The 25,427-nt window shown below is 34.2% G+C and overlaps 1 protein-coding gene across 1 annotated transcript in view; it reads right to left on the bottom strand.

Moving 5' to 3' along the window:
- Positions 1-25,427, bottom strand: part of sei (potassium voltage-gated channel seizure) — a 298,364-nt gene that overhangs the window by 23,036 nt on the left and 249,901 nt on the right. Inside the window, exons 6-8 of the mRNA XM_089647318.1 lie at positions 11,819-12,063; positions 6,706-6,824; positions 3,328-3,518 (exon numbers count right to left, since the gene is read on the bottom strand). Coding sequence (XP_089503444.1) covers positions 3,328-3,518; positions 6,706-6,824; positions 11,819-12,063 — 555 coding nt within the window. The remainder of the gene's footprint in view (positions 1-3,327; positions 3,519-6,705; positions 6,825-11,818; positions 12,064-25,427) is intronic.

Raw genomic sequence — 25,427 nt, forward strand, 5'->3', positions numbered from 1 at the left:
CAACGTGTGAATGTTTGGTGCGGTTTATGGTCCGGCGGAGTCATTGGACCTTACTTTTTCAAAAATGAGACTGGAGCAACAGTTATGGTGAATGGATTGCGCTATCGAGAGATGATTAATGATTTTTTATGGCCGGAATTGGATGGTATTGATCTGGACAACGTTTACTTTTAACAAGACGGCGCTACGTGCCACACAAGCAACGAAACCATTGATCTTTTACAATTGAATATCAAAATAACACCTCTTATTGGAAAACCCTGTATGTCATATGATACATTTTTTACCACTGACGTCAAAAGAGATAGACATACCCTGAAGGGGGTGACAGATTACGCTATAAGTTCAAAGCGTTTAAATAACTCCATATTGCTCGCCATATAATCCCATACAGACCTGTCACACCTCAAAAGATGAAGTGTTATAAGTGAGGATATGCGCACTGATCTGCTAGCCAGGCTATATTTGAAATTAATGTGACCCCTTCTCCTACCTACAGCAGGAGAAGGGGTCAAAACAACTTCAAGTCAAGGTGACAGATCCCATACAAAGAAATGATATTCCGCGGCAGTTCCCCAACTGACCTGATCCCCTCTCCCGAGTAAGACTATAGCGTAGTGTGTCATCACAACATATAATACTCACAAACCACGCCCAACTTATGAGCGCATAATATAGCGTTATGTGTCTAAGGCTTGTTGAATATCTGGGTATTAGTTTGAGGTCGAAATTCGCAGCAAAACTAAATTAAATCAATATATTTTTTGATGTATTATTATTTACCTGCAGAAATTTTAGAAAGACGAATTTTTTTACATGGTATTGCCAATTGGGGTAACTATGAGGGGCGGGTGAAGGGAGAGGAATATGAATTAATACATTCACAAAGATACAAGGGCAAACCGATTTTCCAATTTTCTTTTACTCAAATTCAGTATTCCAACAACATACATTAGAAGGAAACCCTTGCGTTATTTCATAGCTACTCAGGCCTCAGTCATATTTTTACAGAAGGTCGGAGTATGTTCGCTTTGCAATTGAATCTAAATTAGTGGAATATTTCTGAACTTATCCGAAAACTGTTTTTGAAAAGTGATAAAATACGCCATCTAATTTTATTATTAGAAATAATTATATAGTTTTTGATATATGAATTTTTTTAATATAAAATGTCTCACCTCACGTTTTTGTAACTAAAATTACTGATAACTAAAAAGTATGCATTCTATTGCAAGTCACTTTATTTTTTTGTCGTTTCATATAAAAATAATTAATGAAAAATTCACGTATTCATTTCATATTTTCAAATTGCGTTTGGAACTTTTAGTTTCATAAAAGTGCACATTAAAATTTTTCCACAATAAATTTCTAGATTTGAATATAAAGCGTGGTATTTTCTCTTTCTAAAACCGTTCAGATCATATTTCTCACCATTACAGTAAGGGAGATACAACTATTTCAGTGAGACCATGTGAGTTGTTCGCAAAAGCGACAAATTAGCCTCAAAGGTTAGATGAAAATCTTCAGGAAACCTAATAAAGTCTTCTATCATAATGAATGGATTATGATGTAACATCAACGTTAGATGAATATGGTGTGCTATGAGTGATCATTAATTATGTAATATGTATTTTAATGGAAATCCGCCATCGATCACTTTGTACAAAGTGCACAGTCTGACATTTGTCACATCAGAGTAGGTATTATTTACGATTCGTTCGCACATTCAACAGTTGGTCTGTGGAGTGATTTGCATGTCTCTGAATTTCATCCCCCTACAGTCCAGCCCTTCCTTTCTTTAAAAAGACCCTCCACGTAGAACCCATAAAGATGACACAGGACCTGTAGACTTGTCTTAGTTCAAGGTGGCTGACATTAAGAACAATACGAAAAAAATTATTTTGGTGAAAAGGGTAAAATACATGTTTTATGTGGTAAAATTCGCGTTGTCGAAACAGAGAATTTGTCAGGTCTCATTTCAATTACATAATATTGTCTATGCATCCAGTTCACCTATACAGGGTGTATCGGCACGTACCCGACAAACTTTAACCAGCTATTACTTAGCACATTTTGAGTAAAAAATGTTATGGGCACTTTGCTGTCCGGTCACATTTTTTTTTCAATTAAAACAAAAAAATTAAAAATTTCCACACTACATCACTGTCATTGGCATTGCTTTACGGGTTCAACAGCTGTTATAAGCAAGTATGTCGAAAAGTGTCTTCGCTCTTTCGCACACACTAAATAATAATAGTTAAAAATGAGACGAATGGTGCCGTGCCATTTCGTTGTGATTGTAAAAGTGCGTCAATATAGGTACACACCTGCATTATTCAACGGAATTCGAATAAAATATTGCCAGATGGGTTTTCAAACTTTGACAAAGGATAAAACAGTGGTGACATGTGGTGAAAATATGAATAATAAATTTTTTATTAAAAAAAACGTTACCGGACAGCAAAGTGCACATAAGATTTTTACTCCAAATGTACTAAGGAATAGCTGGTTAAAGTTTGTCGGGTACGTGCCGATACACCCTGTATATTAATAATCTATTTGAATTCCATATTTGTTTACATTGATGAATGAATGCAAATCTTGGAAGCGGAAATTTACCCACTTCCCGACATCCGATCGAGCTGATACTCGGCAGATAAATAATGTCGATGACAATGCATTCTATCAACTTTTGGTGGAAACCACGTAAACACGCCGACATATATACGCATCGTGCAATCCCGCTGCCGCGGCTTGTAAACTACATCGGTGCTTTTAGAAAATAACAGAAGGCGCCACTTCTGTTTAGAACAATCCTAAACTGAATAGTTACCAAGATAATAATACTATCAGATTATTTAAAGCCTCACGAACTAAAATTGGTAATATTACAGCAGTTAATGTACAAAATAAATGTCGGTCCTACCCGATCAGTACTTGGATTGGTTGGTATAGTTGTAGATTCTTGTTCTTGGGTAGGATGGCTCAATCCTCAGATAAACATTTTTTTAAAAAGACATTTACATTTAGAAAGACAGGCATTATAGTAAAAAACTTTGTTTTTTACGGGTTGAGTTTTGAACACAATCAGTTCCAATTTTGAAGATGAAACTTAAATTCAAAGCAAATCCGAGCTCTAGAGTTCGTGACAGATCATCGAAATTAGAATTTAATAAAAACTTCAACGCTTCTTTTTGAAAATAACAGATGGCGCCACTTTCGTTTACAACAATCCTAAACTGTACAGTCACTAAGATAATAACACTATCAAATCTATAATATTTCTTCCTACTTAATACTTCCAGCAACACGAACAGGGATACTAACCTCAAGCAGCCAGGGCTAGCCCCGTCAAAGGCTGAGCACTTAGTCAAAAGGTTCCTGTTGAGGTGAAGGCAGATGTCCGCCTGCAGGCACTCGGGGAACCCTTTCAGCACGGAGCTCGTGTCTATTCCGTTGGTGTAGGCCCACGCATGCTGGAAATACTCTTCCAAGCGTTGTCTGAGAGGGTTCGGAATCTAGAAAATAGATTAGTTTATTTTATATTCTCGCCAGAAATTTTATTTGCTCTTCTGTTCATAAACACACTCAGTTAATAACGGACTCTTCGCCAAACAGACGTGTTGTCAATATGTACTTCCTGATACGCTGAGTCTGCAGCCTATCGGTCAGCGCTGACTCAGCACTATTTACACAACAATGGTGTTATATAAGATATTATACCTAATGTACTATTACAGCCTTACTAATTAAAAAAAAAAACACATCTTAACCGCCAAACGGTGTTTTAGTTACACATTGAATAAAGACTGGCAACGTTGCATATCAATAGACTAACGCATGGAAAGTGAGGTTATTTTGGAAGTACTATTTTCAATTGACTCTTAACGCGTGAATTCAATAAGAATTCTATGAAAGTGTTGTTTTTTTAATCACATAAATGTCTGATGCATGATAAATAAATCCTAGAAAACAATGTTTATATTGCGCAAACAATGAGTCCAAATGTTATTTTTTGTTGTTGTTTATTATCTGGAAATTATTATAATATTTTTAATTGTATAAACGAGATAAAAAAATTAAGTGACATTTTTCTTGTGTTTTATAAATTTCGTATTTTATACAATTTTTTGACGTTTCGAGTGAAAATATATGTTTTCAAACTTTTTTAATGTCAATTTATTTTGAATTATAGTTAATTTGTTTTTCCGACATCTTAAAAAAAGAGATAAATACAGGGTGTCCGGGGGTAAAGTGAGCTAACTTCGGGGGTGATTCGACATGATAGTACCTAAAACTATATATTTATATATTTTTTGAAAATTCGAAGGTTTTAGGGTAGTTTTTTACGTTAAGAAATTGAATTGTTTACATGAGAAAATAAATATTTTTTATGGGAAAATAAACATGAAAATTCGAAAAAAGCAATTTCACTTTTTTACTTCTAACATCATGCAGAATCACCTACTGAAATTAGCGCACTTTACCCCCGGATACCCTGTATGTACAGCACGTTTAAAATACTTTATAACTTTCAAGTTACAACAGATAAATAACTCTTTTTGATTGTTTAAACAATATTTTTATCTTTCCTTGATTTCTTCTTCTTCTTCTTCCTAGCACTATCCCAACTCATTGCCTAGGTAGGCTGTTGGGGTCGGCTCTTCTCGTTCTCAGGTTATAGCTTCTTCGGTTCTGAGTGTCGCTTTCATCTAGGCCGTTTCTTTGTAGGATTTTGGAGCATTGGGTCATCCAGGAGTTCTTTGGTCTACCTCTGGATGATTGTCTTTGAAGCTCTATAGACATTGCCTGCTTCACAGTGTGGTCTGGTGGTCTCCGTCTTATGTGCCCATACCATCTTAACTGTCGTTCCTCTAGCTTACTGTTTATGTCAGTGACACCCAGGCTACCACGAATGCGTGAGCTTTTAATTTTATCTTTTAATGATACTCCTGCCGTCCATCTAAGCATTCGCATTTCTGCTGATTCGAGTTGCCTAGAGTAGGAGTTGTACATAGTCCAGCATTCGGAGCCATACATTATCGCGGGTCTAACAATAGTCTGGTATGTCTTTCCTTTAAGTTTTATTGGCATTTTCGTGTCGCACAAAATTCCTGTTACGGATCTAAATTTCATCCATCCCACTCCTATCCTATGGTTGAAAACCGCTGCACATCCTCCGTCTCTGTGGATGAGTGAGCCCAGATACTTAAATGAGTCACAGTTGGCTAATGTTACTCCATCCAATTGCATCGAAGGAGTTACAGCATTTGGGTCTTCAAATGGTAAATACAAATATTCCGTCTTTTTCCTTCTAATTTTTAGTCCATTATCCTCCAGGATCTTTCTCCACCTTTCCAGGCTATTTTGTAGATCACAATGATTTTCTTCTATCAGTACTACATCATCTGCAAAAAGCATGGTCTTGAGAATACTGTTCATTTCTTGACTCGTTAGGTAATTCATGACCATTATGAATAGCAATGGGCTGAGGACAGATCCTTGGTGTACCCCCACTTTAATTGGAAATGTTGGTGACATCTCTGATGTGCATCTTACTTGTGTTTATACGTCTGTATACATATCTTGTATGGAGAGCACATATCCTTCTGGTACGTTATGAGATCTCAATGCCGCCCATATCAGGCTTCGGGGTACCCTGTCAAATGCTTTTTCCAAGTCTATAAATACCATGTGTAAATCTTTTTTTGCATCTCGATATTTTTCAACTATGATTCTGACTGTTTGAATAGCATCTATTGTTGATTTCCCCGATACAAAGCCGCATTGATCGTCGTGTATTTTTACAATATTCCTAATTCGTGTGTTTATAATCCTCTCATATATTTTCATGGTGTGAGACATAAGCTTTATCCCTCTATAATTGTCGCACTTCCTAGAGTCTCCCTTATTTTTGTAAAATGGAAGAAGATAGCTTTTCCTAAAGCTTTCTGGCATTGGTTCTCCGGTCAGTACTTTATTATACAGGTTGCACAGCCATTTATGTCCCACTTCCCCACACTCTTTCCATAATTCGGCTGGAATATTGTCTGGCCCCACTGCTTTCCCCTTTTTCATTTGTGATATGGCTACTTTAACTTCTGTCGGAGTGATTTCTTCAACTGGCCCCAGCACTGGTTTCTCTGACACATGAATTGTTCTTGGAAATTCTTCGTTCAGTAATGTAGAATAATAATCTTTCCATCTTTCACATATTTTGATTTCGTCTGTGATCAACTCACCGTCAGTGTTTTCTATGTATTTGGGTGTTCTAATAGATTTGGCCCTTTCTCTCCTGTGTGCTGCGATTTTGTATATTCTTTGCACTCCGTTGGGTGTTTCTAGGTCATCATACAGCTCTCTCAATGCCTCATGTTGTGCAGAGGCACAATTTATCTTTCCTTGATTTATTTTATGTAATTTTCTATGAGTAAGGTTTGCACATACACGGTTGTTTAAAATCACCACGTTTGTTAGTAAGCCCTAATACAGTTAGTGAATTAAAAATGTCGTGGATTTGCGGCCATATTTTAAACAACTCTAATAAAATATGTTGAAACAAAAACCCACGATTAATCTCCTCCAATCCGAGACACAAATCCAATTGTTTTGAAAGTGTGCACGTCTCTTGGAGTTATAATAAATATATACGTAAAATTAGAAAATAATTAAAAACAAGCAAATAAGTATTCTGTAATTGTTTACCTGGTGAAATCGGATGAATTCTCTGACTCGGAGAATCTGCGTGTGATATCGCGCAGTCCCCGAATACAGGCGCTGAATGATCGCCGAAACATTGCCGAAAATACTGGCGTACATAAGAGCTGAAATGCAATAATATATTATGTTAACAATCGGATTGCACAATCATTTACCATATTGCGGATTACCATAAAATTATAATGATTGACACTAAAATCCGTTTTTCTTAAGACATATTATTTTCTATAAATTCCAAGGTATTGCAGTCAGAGTTTATTCGAACAAAGTAGCTACTCACGCAAATGCTTTGGTTGAAAAACACTTTTATTTAATAACAAATTTCCATAAACGTTGGCTAAAGAAAGAGGTAGCGCAACACGGCATAATATCCCAAAAATAAACCACGATAATCCCATACGTGTCTTAAAAGAATCAATCCGCAAAAACAACGTTTAAAAAAATATATATAATCCATCTTTTTTTATTATGTGGTAACGCATCCAACGGCACGATCTAGTTGCGTCATAAATTTATTCAATTTCATAAAAATGCGTGTGTGCGTGCGTGTGTGTGAGTAACTGCCACCAAAAGATATCACCACTGATATGATGCATTGTTATCGACAACGAGCCAATCTGCCGAGTTTCAGCTTGATCTGATGTCGGGAAGCGGGTTAATTTACGCTTCAAAGACTTGCATTAATTTATTCCCGAAAACAAAAATTTAACTGTAATAATTCGATAATAATGTCTTTTAAAACTTAATAAACAAAATTTCTTTTATTGAGGAGTGAGCATTCTTACCCAGGACTGGAGTCAACAACTATACCAGCCCCGCCAAATGTCAATCGGGTAGGACCGACATTTATTTCGTATATTAACTGTTGTAATGTCATCCGATTTCAGAGATGTGATTATATGTCCGCGTGTGTATACTTGTTTGCCATTAAAAGTTGATAGATTGCATTGTCATCGACAACGAGTCTATCTGCCGAGTCTCAGCTTGATCGGATGTCAGGAAGTGGGTTAATTTACGCTTCCAAGATTTGCATTACTTCATTTCCGAAAACAAGAGTCAAATTCAAATAAATCTCTAAATGGTAAAAATAATCCGCGTCTGTCTGTTTGTGCGCTTAGTTCTTCTAAACTACTCAACGGATTTTGATAGAGTTTTCACTATCATTTAGAAAACTTCTTCCGAAAGGTTTACATATATGGTACTTGCATATTATATTCATAGAAAGTAGAGAAAACTCGATGTTTTATAATCAAGACGTAAAAATATATTTTCGGGCACTGCACTGCTAACGCTGGCTGTCTAAACCTCGTGAGATATATCAAAATAATGTGCTACAGAATTGTATATCTTAAAAAGACCTACAAAAAAGTAAGTGATGATATATGTAGTGAGATAAGAAACACCAATACACGTACTTAATATTTAATTTTCTTTAATGACGGGTCTTAACACAAAACAATATCCAAATGAAAGTTGGTTCTACGGGAGCCATTAATTTATATTACCAGTTAATTAAAATGAATCTTAGTTACATTCTCAGGGTTGTGTTTTCCAAAAGGAAACATCCAAGCTAATAAGCTTTTGTAAGCTAATATAAGTACTCTACAGAGGGTTGGGAAAACTACGGCCTCCAAGGAGTATTTTGTAATTTAATTTATTAATTTTCTGGAAATCGACTGTTTATATTTATTTCAGTTTGTGTATAAGTATTAAATAGCGAAAATAAAACCAATTGTGGATTTCCTCCTTGTGACTTTACCTCTACTGAGACAGCATAGTAAGGAAAAGTAAATTAAATTTGTATGAAAGGAATATGAATTTAAAAATTTGTACAAAACAAAAGATTATATTAAACGAACAGAACGAAACGGAGAAATGTTATAGATATAAATCAAATCATAATAGAAATATAAACAATACAGACATAACATTATTCACAAACCACCAGAGAAATATTATTTTATGGACCTCTTGTATTTGGGAAGTTTGTAACTGAAAATATCCACCTTGGATAATACGCTATTGTAATTATTGCATAGTCTGTTCAGGCGAGAATTCTGCTTAGAGTTCGTTTTGCATTGATCCACCCTGAACAGGACAGAAGAGCTTGTTGAACGCGCAGTTAAGTAGTAGTTTTTTTTATCCACCAAAAAAATAACTTGATATATCTATGGTCAACGGTACAATTGACTTGTTCGATAAGTGTGGATACGTGTTGAACGTCAATGCTTCTGTATCGATTCATGATAAAGTAAAACAGTAAAGGTGGAAACACACTGGGTTGACGTACGCGATACACGTATTACTACGTTCCATTGTCAGCGTGTACACTGGTTTTACGCACGTGTGATCACGTGAAAAGTAATCTATAGTTGATTTGACGTTTATTTTTAGGTTATGTTCATGCGTTTTTCTTGTCAGCAGACGCAATTTGTAACTTCGTAATGTCTTGCAATTCAGAGAGTGAATTTGAGGACGATTTTCTCAGTTTACTATTTTATCAAGCCAACTGTCAAAACAAACAACCATACATATACCAAATATAATTCACAATTTTATTTTATAATAAGCACGTAATTTCTTAGGTAGGTAAATTTAAGCTCAGAATTCCAATTGATTTCATTAATTATGTCAGTTTTATGAATCAATTGCATCTAATAACACTATCTGACAGAAAGAATTATGTCAGACCTGGTTTTTTTACACAGTCATTAAAAACTTAATTGAAAGTCCTGCCATCGTTGCCACTGTTAAATTTCATGTGCCAACTAGGAATACAAGACAAAATAAAACATTCTTCTGCAATACATACAAAACCAACTATCAGACACACTCGCTAACCAATAGGATGCATGATCTGAGCAACAAGTATGTAATGTTTTTTATTTTTTTTTTATTTTTATTTATTTAAAGAAAGCAAGACAAAAAAATACATATTACGGTAAATAATAAAATAAAAATACAGAAAAAATAGAAAAGTTCCAATAAACTACTTTTCAGTAGTTTGTCGATGGCAACTTATAAAAATAAAATAATAATAAAATAACTTATAAAACTTATAAATAACTTGTTTGTTGATATATTTAATGACTCCTTTTATAGAATTAAGCTTAATCTATACCAGCACTTTGTTGAATCGTACAAATTAGAGTAACGTTGGTAATGTAATTTTAGTGATTTGTCTTATATGTAGTATTGTTCTAGTTTCTATAATATTTTATGTTACTGTTACATGTTTTACTAATATTATTTTATATTCATCAACTTAATTTTGTTTTTTTAATTTTCGATTGCTTACTAGATATATTTAGTTTTAAAATGTATGTAAAAGTCCGGCTGGGCGTAAAAAAAAAATAAAAAAAAATAACAGTAGATGCATAGATAATACCACTCATAGATGTGACAACCCGTCGCAGGCGTGACCCCATCCCTTCTATAAAAGTCCCACCCCAGCGCCGATCTGGACAGCCCAGATCGGCGCAGCGATGAAAACGTAGGTTTGCGTTGCTTGTGACAAGTATGTTTCTCAGTCCTGTAATTAGTCCAGATATCTTGATGCATTGCTTACGTAGCGTACGTCCACCCAGTGTGTTTCTACCTTAACATTTGTATTTGTCCAACACACCAAAATTTTGATTTATCTACCATTATGATGAAGGCGTACGGATACGTCTACAGTGAATCCTGGCATACTTCTGAAAAGTCGGTGGCCACTGGTCACTGGAAGAGTGAAAAACAGTAAAGGCAAAGGAAGATGATGCATCCAAAAAGGCATCCAAATTAATAAACTTGTCCTACAGTCTTTAATAACCTAAAAACCATAAAATTATAATACATATAATTTAAGTATTTGGTTTCGTCATTTTAACTCCCTTTGCTTACAAATCGAAAAAAATCTAAATAAATTTTACTTTATTAATTGCAAATTTGGTTTCCTTCGAAATTAAATCAACTATGTAAATTTACGAAGTAAACTCAATTTATCGAAATTATCTGAAAGGCGAAAAATATTTTATCTCCTTATATAGTATAAAATTATTAATTCAAGATTTGACTGCCCTGACGCTATAAAATTGCAATCACTACTTGTACCTCCGAAACATAGTAGATGGAATATATTATTTCACAACAATAACTTCGTGTTCAATTATGTTATGGAGAGATTTCATAGACTTATAATGAGCTTATAGATATCGCTTATATTTCCGATTAAATCTAGACACATTTAAAGCACATGCATAAAGTATTTACAAATTATTTTTTTTATGACTCGTATGTAAATTTTTAGTGTTTTTTTTTAAAGTTAGTGTGATAATAAGAAGAACAGTCGATCATTGAAGTTTTATTGATAATGTCGAAAACTTGTCATCGTTCCCGAGCAGTACTGCAGTTCGCCAACGAAAAAACAATAATTCACAATGACTAAGGACGGGTTGTTTCGGAGAATTTGAACAATTCATCAAATTTCAACGTTCATTTTCGGGTTCTGTGAAAGACTTATTCAAGTTCTGTTTTTATATCATTGTAGGCTAGTTGCTTGACAAAACTGAAATAAAAACAGAACTTAAAAAAATCTTTCACAGAACTTGAAAATGAACGTTGAAATTTGATAAATTGTTCAGATTCTCCGAAACAACCCGTCCTAAGTGTTCTAATTTATTCGACGTGAACTATTGTTTGTAAGTTAGCGATTTGAAATCGTGCTCGGGAATGATGACAACTTTTATCGATCGATCGAGCTAGATGTCCAGGGACTTTCGTTCCCACTTTGACATCAAAGTTTCCAATTTTCCTCCGCTATAGAAAAAAAGAAGAATTAGGGAGATTATGGACATTTAGACGCGGGGTTACGGATTTACAACCCTCAGCAATGAAGAAGATACTGAAGAAGAAATAGGTTATTCTTTTGGTAACTACACCCCACGTGCTAGATGCCCTGGAGAGTTCATTTCCACTTTGACATCCACCAACTTTCCTCCGCTATAGAAAAAGAAGAATCAAGGGGATTATGGACATTTAGACGCGGGGTTACGGATTTACAACCCTCAGCAAAGAGGGAGATACTGACGAATAAATAGGTTATTATTTTGGTACTTACACCCCACTAGCATAACAAATACAGTGAATCCCTTCTCTGCATCGGTGTTTGGCGCCACGTTCCCGAATCCGACGCTGGTGAGGGAAGTGCAGGTGAAGTAGAGTGCCGTGATGTAGCGAGAACGGATCGTCGGTCCGCCGCCCGTCATGTTGGGGTAATACTCCATGTCCATGTCCCGCGCCAGACTGTCCAGCCAGCCGATGCGGGACGTGAGCTGGGGCCGCTCGAAGTTACCTATCGCGTACCTGCAAACAATCAATCGTTATTACTGTACTCACTCTTGCAGGTGGATTTCCGTTCTCCACCCTGACCAAGGACATCTCCTAACATAACCACTCCCCTCATTTCAGCCTTGACACAAACCAGAGAGGGTGAGATTCACTCGCTCCAGTATATGCCAAAGCCAAAATAAAGGGGATATGTACACTAAGGACATGTCTCTAGCTAAGGATAAATAACGGCTCCCGCCATATATCCCGGTTCTACTCAAGGGTAAAGAATTGTCTTAAAACTAAAAATTAACCACTATAGGGGGCGACTCTGGTTCTAATTAAGGATAATGATTTGATCTAAACCTTAAAATTAAGGTTAAACGCAACGCTCGTTGTATTCTACGTGTTCACAGATGGCGTTAATTAATTAATTTTGTTTAAATACGCTTTTGCAAGGTATTGCTTTACAATATTAAGACAAATCATTTGTTTGCGCCCGTATATACGCAATATGAATATGAATAAATAGTTTTGTCCATATAAAAACTCAATTCTATCGAAAAAGGCATACAAATACAATATTGGATTGAATCATCGGTAAAATATTGTATTTGTGTGCCTTTCTCGAAAGAATTAAGTCTTTAAAAGAACAAAACTATTGATTCATATTCATATTGCGTATATACGGGCGCAAACAAATGATTTGTCTTAATATTGTAAAGCAATACCTTGCAAAAGCGTATTTAAACAAAATTAATTAATTAACGCCATCTGTGAACACGTAGAATACAACGAGCGTTGCGTTTAACCTTAATGGCTTTAGGGCGATTCCGGTTCCACTTGATTTATTCTTAACCTTAAAATTTACGACTTTAGTGGCGATTCCGGTTTAATTAAGGGTGAGGATTGTCTTTAAACTTAAAATTAATTACTGTAGGGAGCTACTCTGGTTCTACTTAAGGATATTATTTGTCCTTAACCTTAAAAATTACTACTTTAGGGGCGATTCCTGTTCTACTTAAGGTTAAGAAATTGTCTTAAACTTTTTTTAATTAACGCCTGTAGGTGGTGATTCCTGTCCTACTTAAGGATAATGATTTGTCCTTAACCTTAAAATAAATGACTAAGGGCAATTCCGGTTATACATAAGGATATAAACCTGGCCTTAACCTAAAATTTAACATTTAAGGGTAATGTTTTATTTTAAGGATAATGATTTGTCCTTAAAATTAAGGACTTTAGGGGGGATCCCGGTTCTACTTAAGAATAAATAAGCTCTAACACCCTGTATAATATAATGTTTGTCAAATTTATCTATTCATTTGACACATTCCTTCACGAAATATAGTACGTATATATTTTCTCCAAGATTATTGCTATCGTCGTTTTATATTAAATGGACGATGCAGAAACATGAAATTTATTCAGAATGAATTTACATTTAAATAGGTACCTATATTATTATATTTATAATTTAATTCTTGGCAGCGAAGCACTCTATTACTGCCTGAAATTTTATTTATTAAAACTTTTAATTAAAGAGATCCGACCGTGGACGGCATATGTCTACGAGGGTAAAATGAGTATATACGCGGCTATGGAATTAAATTTCACGTTTCAATCATAAAAAGAAAACAGTAAAATTCACATTATTTCTGTACAAATGAAATGATGATTAATTTTAGGTTAAAATCTACACGTTCATAGATGGTGTTTATTCAATTATTTTATGAAAACACACTTTAAACAAACTTTTGCAAGTTATGCTTTAAAATATTGAGACAAATTATTGGTTTATTTTTATTTATTTATCTATTCACTTATATATACAGTTTATAGGTATACATATTGACATTGGGTGCAAGTAATACAGATAGATGTTACATATATAAAACGCGGTAGTAGAATGAAATGTGATATGTAACTGTATATACATGATTGAAGCTAAGGTAGTAATGTTCTGTGAACACCTCACTAGGAGAACCTGTGCCGAGGTGTTCGCATGGGTGTTATTTTGCCGTCATAGGTGGAAACATAATATTCTTCTTGGGGGTCTGCACCGTAGTTCCACCCATGGTGGAAGTATTTTGCATTATCAGGTAAGAAGTTAGAAGCTGTGTTGACATGTTCATCATAATATTAAATAGACACAATGCCGTAATTTGAGGTAAATTACGTATCAAAATGTTCTGTAGACACAGTGTAGTACAAGAGTACAGATACATTGCACTTAATGAGCAGATAAGCTGAGAGGGAAAAAAGCAAAACAGAAGTTATATTACAGTTTAAATACTAAATTAATTATAATGTTTGGTTTGGAGTAAATAGGTTTTGGAAAAATAGTGTTTCTTTAGATTTTATCCAGTCTGTGATTTGTTTTTTTAGTTGATGTCTTGGTGAATTATCAGGAGGTTGTTTGAAGGAGTTATCAGCAGGTTGTTTGCGCCCGTGCATACGCGATATAAATATAAATAAATATTTTTGTCCATAAAAAAAGCATACAAATACAATATTGAATTGAATCACTGATACAATATTGTATTTGTATGCCTTTCTTGGAAGAACTGTACCTACATTTTCGTATTGTGTATTTTCGGATGCAAACAAATAATTCGTCGTCGTATGTTAAAGCATAACTTGGAAAAGGAGTATTTTTAAAAAATAATAAAATTATCATCGCTATCTATGAACAAGCAGATTATAATGTACGTTATGTTTTCTCGGAATATTTGCATAAAAAAACCTCTTGACTTTGTGCAAAAACGGGCGGTTACCCAATCTTAACAAACCAATTGCAATCTTTAGAGCAAAGGCGTCAGGTAGGTATGCTGTCCTTGTTTTACCAGTATTAAAATGGAGAATTCTCAGAGGAACTAACATCATTGATCCCCTCGGCACCGGCGCACAGTCGGAAAACACATTTGTCACATGAGAACGGGTCGTTTCAAGAACTCGTTCTTGAGTTCAACAGCTTGACTGTGTACCGATTTTCCGGCCACTGCGATTCCTTTGTTCTACAACAGTCCGAGTTTTTTCAAGACCTTACTAAGACCTCCCACACGGCATCTCAAAGATGACAATTATTTTCTTCAGGGCCTCCTTCAAAGTGCCAATCTTCAACCGTTATATTTTTATTTTCTGTGTCTTGTTCTGTGTCTTGTTCTGTTTCGTGATTGTTTGGATTTCTTGGTATTTTATTTTTCTTCAATAACACACAGGGTTTTCCAATAAGATGTGTTATTTTGAATAGCCCGCTATTTCTGTAGACGTTACTTTCGAAGCTGTCATTTTTTGACATTTGAGAAGTAGAAACTACGCTATTAATAAACATGGAATTATAAACGCTTCAACAACGCATTGAAATTATTTAAATTCACTTGAGTGAATCAAATGCAAATCATCTTGAGTGATGAGGCCCATTACTACCTCGGTAGCTTCGTCAACAAGCAAAATTGTCGCATCTGGGGCTCGGAAAACCCAAGAGTTATTGTTGAAAAGCCTCTTTATCCTCAAAGTGTGACTGTTTGGTGCGGTTTATGGTCCGGCGGAGTCATTGGACCTTACTTTTTCGAAAATGAGGCTGGAGCAACAGTTACGGTGAATGGATTGCGCTATCGAGAGATGATTATGTTTTTTTATGGCCGGAATTGGATGGTATTGATTTGGACAACGTTTACTTTCAACAAGACGGTGCTATGTGCCACACAAGCAACGAAACCATTGATCTTTTACGATTGAATATCAAAATAACAACTTATTGGAAAACATACTAAAAAGTATGAATAACAAAAAACTTAATAAAATACATTTTTCTGACTATTCACCGAAATTCTCGTATCTCGTGAACCATTAAAACGAGCGTAAAACGGCAATAAATAACATTTGCACGCCTCATTGTTAAAGTAGTCTGCAACCACCGTCCTTTGAGCTTCCATATTCCGCCACCACAGCGCTGCACTTAAGTGCGCCGAATTATTACTTCAAGGATTTGAGAATACTACCCCTTACTAGCACAGGGGATTAGGAACAGGGCTAACTGAATATTCCAAGGGAAAATTCGAATAAATTTAGCAGAGTAAAAACTTTAAATTATCTACTAAAATTTTGCTAGGGTCGGAAAAATATTGTTGTAATCATTACAAAGAGGAACTATCGTTTCGTTATCAAAATGTTTCAAATTAATATCAAATTCGACAACCCAAAGAATGTAAGTTTTTTTTTAATAATTAGAAATCACTTCCCTACCATTAACGGCTTTTTTGTTACACATTTTATAAAGACTGTACAATTTATTTTTCTAATTATTACTAATAAAAAAAGTATTTAACTGGCCGCGAAAGAACTGGCAACATTGCATTTTGGCGACCAACGCATGCGCCATGCATGTCATTTTCACGGCAAAATAAAAGTTTTGATTTGTGGTGTGTGATTCAAATCATGTTTCTAAAAATATTTTTTTTATTATAATGACGAATACACAATTATATAATTATCATTTAATATATTTACTATTATTTTTTTAAATTAAGTTTTACCGCGTGCATTTTATAAGAATTCCGTGAAAGTTATGTATTTATTTAGTATGTGGTGGTAGTAGGAGATTTTCAAACATTGTTGGGTTATTCGTAACCCGGGAATGTTTGTCTTTCTTCAAAAAAAAAAAAAAAAGATTATCTATTCATTTTCGGGAAATCGACGGTTTACATTTAATCAGATATAAATCACATCATAATAGAGATATTAACAATAGAGACATAAACATTATTCTCAAACCATCAGAGAAATATTCTTTTATGGACCTCTTGTATTTGGTAAGTTCGCAACTGAAAATATCAACCTTGGATAATACGCTATTGTAATTATTATGTTTTAATTGTTCTGTTTTTTAGTAAGATAAATGCCTTATGTACGTGTAGATAAATAAAATTTGCTTGGTGAGAATTTAGTTTTTTATCCCTTGCATGAATTAAAATAAGATATATTAAAAAAAGCGCGCCACTGGTCTACATTTTGACTATTATAGACAGTTTTTTTTTTTAATTACAAACGTGATTTACCAATATTGTCTTTGTGAACACGTCATAATGGATTAAGGTTTGAAAATAAATATTTTAGTGTTTACACACGGTGTACGGAAACTAATGGTATAAGCGGGAATTTCATCAATCACATTTTGATTCAATTTTGTTGCATGACTTTTTTGCTACCAATTTTTATTGTCTTTTAAAATGAGTGGAAGTGTAGACCCGGATTCAAAATTTTGTTAACTTGTTTAGTTGGCAGAAAAAATAAAACCAAAATTTAAAAAAAATTGCAATTTTCAGATCGATAAATACATGTTTTTTTGGGTCCTCTGTGATGTAATTTCACAAGATTCCCGCTTGTGCAACTAGTTTCTGAACACCGTGTATTGTTGACCGTCAGATGGCATTGAAAAATACATTTATTCATTACATACAAATTTTTGAAAAATGATAATCAAATATTTTGATTTCCTTGGTAAAACGTTTCAATTCCGCCTATGATAGATCTAGTGCTGCCACCATCAGCGTGTTTTCGTGATTACAATAAATTGTTTGTATCTAGACAATGTTAATATTTGACTAAAGATAATAATGACTCTATGATGAGTCTAATGTCCTCAGGTATCATTAATGGCAGAAGGAAATACATGCTATCCTGTAATTATCATTAGAGTTGAACATAATATCATTTTATTTCTTTGACGTTGGTAAAATACGCATTACAAATCTCAGTTTTACTAATAGTTTGTATCCAATATGTTCCATAAAACATGGTGTTATTTTGATATTCAATCGTAAAAGATCAATGGTTTCGTTGATTGTGTGGCACGTAGCGCCGTCTTGTTGAAAGTAAACGTTGTCCAGATCAATACCATCCAATTCCGGCCATAAAAAATCATTAATCATCTCTCGATAGCGCAATCCATTCCCAGTAACTGTTGCTCCAGCCTCATTTTCGAAAAAGTAAGGTTCAATGACTCCGCCGGACCATAAACCGCATCAAAAAGTCACACGTTGAGGATAGAGAGGCTTTTCAACAATAACTCTTGGGTTTTCCGAGCCCCAGATGCGACAATTTTGCTTGTTGACGAAGCCACCGAGGTGGAAATCTGCCTCATCACTCAAGATGATTTGCATTTGATTCACTCAAGTGAATTTTAATAATTTCAATGCGTTGTTAAAGCGTGTATCGTTCAATTTTTATTAATGGCGTAGTTCCTACTTGTCAATGTTAAAAAATGACAGGTTCAAAAGTTACATCTACCGAAATAGCGGGCTATTCAAAATAACACCTCTTATTGGAAAACCCTATATTTATGTTGAAAATTGTAAACGGTAGTACAGAACCCTGATTTAATTAACCTCATTAAATTTCATATACCTACGAGAGCTACTCGTTCCAAAATCCTGTTTAAACGTAACAATAATAACCATTTCAAACACTCGCTAGAAAATCTAGAGTTTTATTCCGAGATTGAAAAATGTCAAGAGAAAGGTCAATAACTACAAAAGATTTTTCAATCTGATAAACCTGATTTCGAAAAACTCTGCAAAAAGCACAGACAAAGCCGGGAACTTCAGCTAATGTTTTAATAAACTAATAAATTACATAAAAGTAAAATACAGAACATAATATATTACATAGAGAACATTAATTTGTTTGTCACAAATCCAACTTTACAGGTTCAAAAATGTATATGGCATTATAGACAGCCCTTAACCGGATTAAATTTCATATACCTACGATAGCTACTCGTTCCAAAATTCTGTTTAAACGTAACAATATCAGGACTGACGCAGATGTGGCGGATCTATTTAATAGCGGAAGGTAGGTACAAGAAGTCTACAATACCAAATCTTTTCAATCAATATTAATTTTACCTACTAGTCTAATTATATATTTTAGTGATAAAGTAATATTTGAGAGAATTTTTTTTTATGCATAGCAAAAAGGATAAGATATTATTTTTAAACAATAATAATTAGCCTGAAACGCCAATATAAATTGAAAAAATCTTCCGAGCAAAATACATAAAAAAATACGAGAATTGAACCCGCGGCCTTCTGATTGCCAGTCAGCTAATCTACCGATTGCGGTGCGTCGGATTATTAAAAAAATAATAAGTAATAAATGTTGAATGAAAAATACCAGTACATATTGAACAATTTTGCGGGTTTTGAATAAATTAAATGAGTGCATACAACGGTTTTTGGTTTTCAGGGAAAAAGTGCGTTTTTAGAACACATTTTAGTGTACTTTTTGAACCCTACATTTCGAATTTGTAATTCTGATTGATTTATTTTATATTTTAAAATAATCTCCATTCAGGTGCCGATATAAAAAAAGTTATTATACGATATGCCAGGAAAAAATTGCAAAGTATGCCTCGAAAATTATAAAAAACACATCTGTTGATACGTATGAAAAAAATTACAGTGTGTGGGGTAAATTAAAGGGAGTTTGCATCTCCCGAAAATAACAACAATATTATTTTTACCCACATTCTTGTAAGGCTGGTATCATTGTAAACCTACGCGCGATACCTCGCGCGGTAAATAATATCATTCTGTCTTTAGCAGTCTTGCCGTCGGGTTTATCCTAAACGATTTATTTGTTCGTTAAATTATTATAAGTGAGTTTTGTTAAAATAAAAAAAAACTAAATTAGAATTATCCAAATTCTCGTTATTTTACACTAAAAATAATCACGCAACCTCGGATTTTGCGGATTTGGAGAACCGCAGAATCATTTAGCCATCAATCCATTTAAACTGGCAATGACTTTATATTTTTTACTGAAACATGGCTCTCCGATAATATCTCATCTGCTGAGTTGGGATTTTTTGACTATAACATTTTTCGTAGTGACCGTTCTACTTCTTCTGCGAAATGTAAAGGTGGTGGAGTGATGATATGTGTAAACAAGAAATACCATTGCTATATTCTAGAGTCATCTAACAATGTGTCTGATCAATTGTTTCTATGTGTTCTATTAGGTAACAAAAAACTTGTACTCGGTTGTGTTTACATTCCTCCATCCTCTTCGATAGAAGTCTATAAGTCACATACTGCTTTAACTGAACATGTTTCTAGAAACGCTGATTCCTTATTTATTTGTGGCGATTATAATTTACCTAAAATATTGTGGCTGAACGACAACCAAGGTGTCAAAACTCCTACTAGTAATCTTTCCCCACAAGCTACTGAAATTGTAAATTTTTTTGCCTACTTGAATCTGTTTCAAATAAATCCAGTCACTAACTATCTAGGTTCTTGCCTAGATTTAATTTTTTCTAGCATACCAAATATCATAGTAAGTGAAGCTGATGTCTCTTTGTTACCTATAGATAAATATCATCCACCTCTCTCTATTAACATCACTAATTTCTTCCAATTAGATTCTTTGAAACCAAGTGCCTCTTATCACTACAAATATCTTAATGGTGACTACTCTAATATGAACAAATTTCTTTCCCAGATTAATTGGTCAGTACTATTTTTATATTAATGACGCTGTTTTTATATTAATGAAATCTGATATTAATGACGCTGTATTTAAATTTAATGAATGCGTCTCACGCGCTATAGATTTGTTTGTTCCTAAGGGATGTTACTATCAACCCAAGTTTCCAAATTGGTTTAGCTCAAAACTCAAACAGTTAATAATTGAAAAAAAGAAAACTCATAAGCTATTTAAAGACACTGGCAACTTAAACTTGTATCGAAAATTTTCTGATTTAAGGGAACTGTCCAAAATCGAATCAGCCAAATGCTATAAATCTTATGTAGAAGTTACTGAGTCAAAATTACTGCAAAACCCTAAACAATTTTGGCAATTTGTTGCGCAAAAGCGTACTGATAATGATCTTCCTTCTAGTATGCACTATAATGAAACTCATGCTACTAACGGTCTTGACATCGCCAACCTTTTTGCCAAACACTTCTCCTCTGTATATTCTGGTGCCTCATGCAACATCCCTCCACTCAACTATGACTACAACATTGACTTGAATGATTGCCAAATCTCACTTGTAGAGGTTTACCAATCTTTAAGTAAACTTTCTAACAAAAAAAGTACCGGACCTGATGGCATTCCAGAAATCTTGCTAAAAGAATGTAAATATTCATTATCTAACCCAATTTGTATGTTGTACAACTTATCACTCTCATCTGGAACATTTGCTGATTCATGGAAAATTTCATATATTCGACCCATTTTTAAGTCCGGGAACAAGTCAAACATTGAAAATTACAGACCAATATCAATTATATCTTGTATTCCAAAAATATTTGAGTCGATAATTACCAAGAAAATCACTCCTATATTCAAAAATGTTCTGATTGATGAACAGCATGGATTTAGATCGGAAAAATCTACAACAACTAATTTATTGTCCTTTACAAATACCATTGTTAAAGCCTTGGAAGACAACACTCAGGTTGACGTACTCTATACTGATTTCTCCAAAGCCTTTGATAAATTAAATCACTCGATTCTCATGGCCAAACTTTATGCTATAGGCATTAGAAACCCGTTGTTATCATTCTTTCGCTCTTACTTGAGCGATAGAAAACAAAGGGTTAAAATAAACAACTTTGAATCCTTTAACATTGACGTAACGTCCGGCGTTCCCCAAGGAGCTCATTTGGCCCCGCTTCTCTTCAACCTTTTTATTAACGATATCACCAAAGTTTTTTCTCATACACGCTTCTGGCTTTTTGCGGATGATAATAAGATTCTTCAGATAATTAAATCCTACCTTGACTGCTTACATTTTCAACGTGATATTGACTCGTTTAATAATTGGTGCAAAATAAACTGCATGGAACTTAATGTTGATAAATGTAAAATTTTGTCCTTTTATAGAACCAAAAAACCTATTCAGTTTGATTATAAATTAAACAATGTTTGTTTATCTACTGTAACATCTATCAAGGATCTTGGGGTCACTCTAGACTGCAAACTTTCTTTCCGTGAGCACATTAACAACATTGTTAACAAATCACTTAAACTACTTGGCTTCGTTCATAGAATAACCTCTGACTTTAAACATACAAGTACCCTTAAAACTCTTTACTGCTCGTTAGTTCGCCCTCACCTTGAATACGCTAGTGTTATTTGGTCTCCTTTCTATGCTGTCCACATCTGTCACATAGAATCCGTACAACATCGCTTCCTACGAGGAATCGCTTGGAGGTTGGGTCTTGAAAGAGGAGAGTACTCATATGATGAAGTTGAACAAACTTTAAACATTTCTTCTTTGGAGAAACGTAGAAGGGACACTGATCTGATTTGCATATTCAAGATTATCAATGGTATTACAGACTCACCTGCTTTGTTGCAACTTATCCAATTCAACATCCCTTCCCGTAGACTCCGAAATAATGAATTGCTGTTCGTCAATCAACATTCTACCAATTATGGATACCATTCTCCTTTGTCCAGAATGTCGAGACTTGTCAACTCACTGTCAAGTCAAAGCATTGAATTTTGTGGTATATGCCTAAATGACTTTCGACAGTCAATACGCAATGTCTAATTTCTAATGCCCTTTGAACCATCTTCATGCTTTGACTTATTATTATCTCCCATTCTTACTTTTATATTATTATTGTCATTGTTATTGTCTGCGCTCCTCATTTATATATGCTCTCCTTTCACTGTCATCTCTGTTTATAAAACTTATTCGTGTAATTAATATGTTGTTAATGGACTATTTGTCCGTAAATAAATAAATAAATAAATAACCAATCCTCCAAAAGGGTTTCTTTAAATGCTACTTAACTAAATGTTAAGAGATTTTCTGCTCCATTTTAAATAAGTCGTGTTTTATTACATTTTTTTCAACAGTCCCTTAACCCTATTAAATATAATAGTTTGTTTTTTACAAATTAGCGCGCTCTTTCTATCATTCGAAATTTTATGAATAAAATCATAATTAATTACAAACACTAAAATAATCTTCGTCTTGATTTTTATCACTCTTTTAAACACAAGCACTTGCTTCCATAGAAGAAACAGTAAAAAAATCAAAAGCGGTGAAAATTAATTTTATGAATTACTTCATTTACTTTACATAAATTTGATGAATTACTTAATTTACTGTACATAAATTTTATGAATTACTTAATTCACTTTACATACATTTTATGAATTACTTAATTTACTGTACATAAATTTTATGAATTACTTAATTTACTTTACATAAATTTTATGAATGAATTTACTTTACATAAATTTTATGAATTACTTAATTAACTTTACGTAAATTTTATGAATTACTTAATTTACTTTACATAAATTTTATGAATTACTTAATTTACTTTACATAAATTTTATGAATTACTTAATTTACTTTACATAAATTTTATGAATTACTTAATTTACTTACAATAAATTCGTAATTCGAGAGCCTCACCCCTTAAACACGGACAATCGCGAGCTTTAGGTTAAAATTGGGATGTATTATTATTATAATATTTAAAAAAAATAATAATTTAGGCTGAGGTCCTGGGATCAATTTCTAGATACGGCCAAATCCTTTTCTGATTTTTCCATTTCACATTTTTCGTTTAAGAGTTGTTCTTTTTTAAATTTAGTCATTGATAATATTTGGAATAAACCTGAACTTTCGTTAAGTGGTGAATTTTTTTGTTTAGCTCTAAATAGGAGGCCCCGATGAAAATAATTTCCGGGTTGCTGTGCTGTGAGTCACTGTGTCCAGGAGTGACGTTTGAATTCATCCCTCCCACTGCGGTGCAAGACGATGGGTCGAGAGAGTTCTGCTGGAGAGGCAAAAAGATATCCCTCAACCAGTCGAGGTTGTTTTTGTGATTTCGTAGAACTCCATTTAATTTAAAAAAATAGTAATATTATTAAAAGTTCTGCCAGTATTTTGGCTTTTATTGTTGTAACAGCTGTAGACAGTTTGAAATGGCATTGAAAACCGAAACAGGTGTAACAATAATAAAAAAACGAAAAATTTGCTCAATTTAATAATAATATTATTGAATTTGATTTACATAAAATAAAAAAAAATAGTCTTGAAGTGGCTTCCGTAGTAGAGGGGTAAAGCTCTCGACTAGCAAACTGGTGGTCGCTGGTTTGAACTCCGGCGTGCAAAGTAAATTTTATTTGATTAATTTGTGTTATTTCAAAATTTACTCATATAAAATACATTTGCGGCACGTTTTAGAGTGGAAGATACTCTCAGTATCGCCCTAGTGTAAGACCACGATTCAGAATTGAAACGTTGCTTGAAATTGCTTTGGCCGTGTTTTTTGACCAGATCTGAATAGCCAGGTACTTCCCAACCTTCCTTTTACCCATCTCCTTCCCTCCCCGCTACCTTCAGTCTCATAAAATACCCCAATTTTTCCATAGTCTCACTGGCTCCAGACGGTTGGGAGCAGTTGAGACTTTTGTGCGGTCTTACAAATGAAAAAGGTGGTCAGTCGCTTTTGCCGCCAAGACCTAAACAATCCTCTCCCCATGAATATAATAAGAGAACCATAATGGTTCTATCTCCCCTTACTCTGACAGAGATCTAGGAGCATCTAGGAACTGAACTAGGCGATCTAGGATTATAGAGATGTGTATAGTGTATAGTTCATTTTGCCGATGTCGGAGATAGGGGGGAGGGGGGTACGATTGTATTAGCCAGGATAAGTGAGGGCTTAGCGGTGAAAGCGCATAATCCTAGATACGTGCGGAAATCTAGAAATTCTTAGCCCGAGGTCTATTACCAAATTCTATCTACATGTACATATTTCGACTAGCCATAATTTGCCATCAGATGGCATCTTTTTAAATAACGTTGCCATCATTATAGAACTTCCTTCTTCCTCTGGCGCTAATAAAATTAGATTGTTAATGTTATTTGTAAGATTCTACATGTGTAAATATATATGTCATTAAGAAAGTACAAGGTTTTCCAATAAGAGGTGTTATTTTGATATTCAATCGTAAAAGATCAATGGTTTAGTTGCTTGTGTGGCACGTAGCGCCGTTTTGTTGAAATTAAAAGTTGTCCAGATCAATACCATCCAATTTCGGCCATAAAAAATCATTAACTTTCTCTCGATAGCGCAATCCATTCACCGTAACTGTTGCTCCAGCCTCATTTTCAAAAAAGTAAGGTCCAATGACTCCGCCAGACCATAAACCGCACTAAACAGTCACACGATGAGGATAGAGAGGCTTTTCAACAATAACTCTTGGGTTTTCCGAGCCCCAGATGCGACAATTTTACTTGTTGACGAAGCCACCGAGGTGGAAATGGGCCTCATCACTCAAGATGATTTGCATTTGATTCACTAAAGTGAATTTTAATAATTTCAATGCGTTTTTGAAGCGTGTATCGTTCCATTTTT

The sequence above is a fragment of the Hesperophylax consimilis genome, chromosome 26 (genome assembly GCF_061612785.1).
Source record: "Hesperophylax consimilis isolate HC1 chromosome 26, BYU_Hcon_1.0, whole genome shotgun sequence".
NCBI lineage: Eukaryota > Metazoa > Arthropoda > Insecta > Trichoptera > Limnephilidae > Hesperophylax > Hesperophylax consimilis.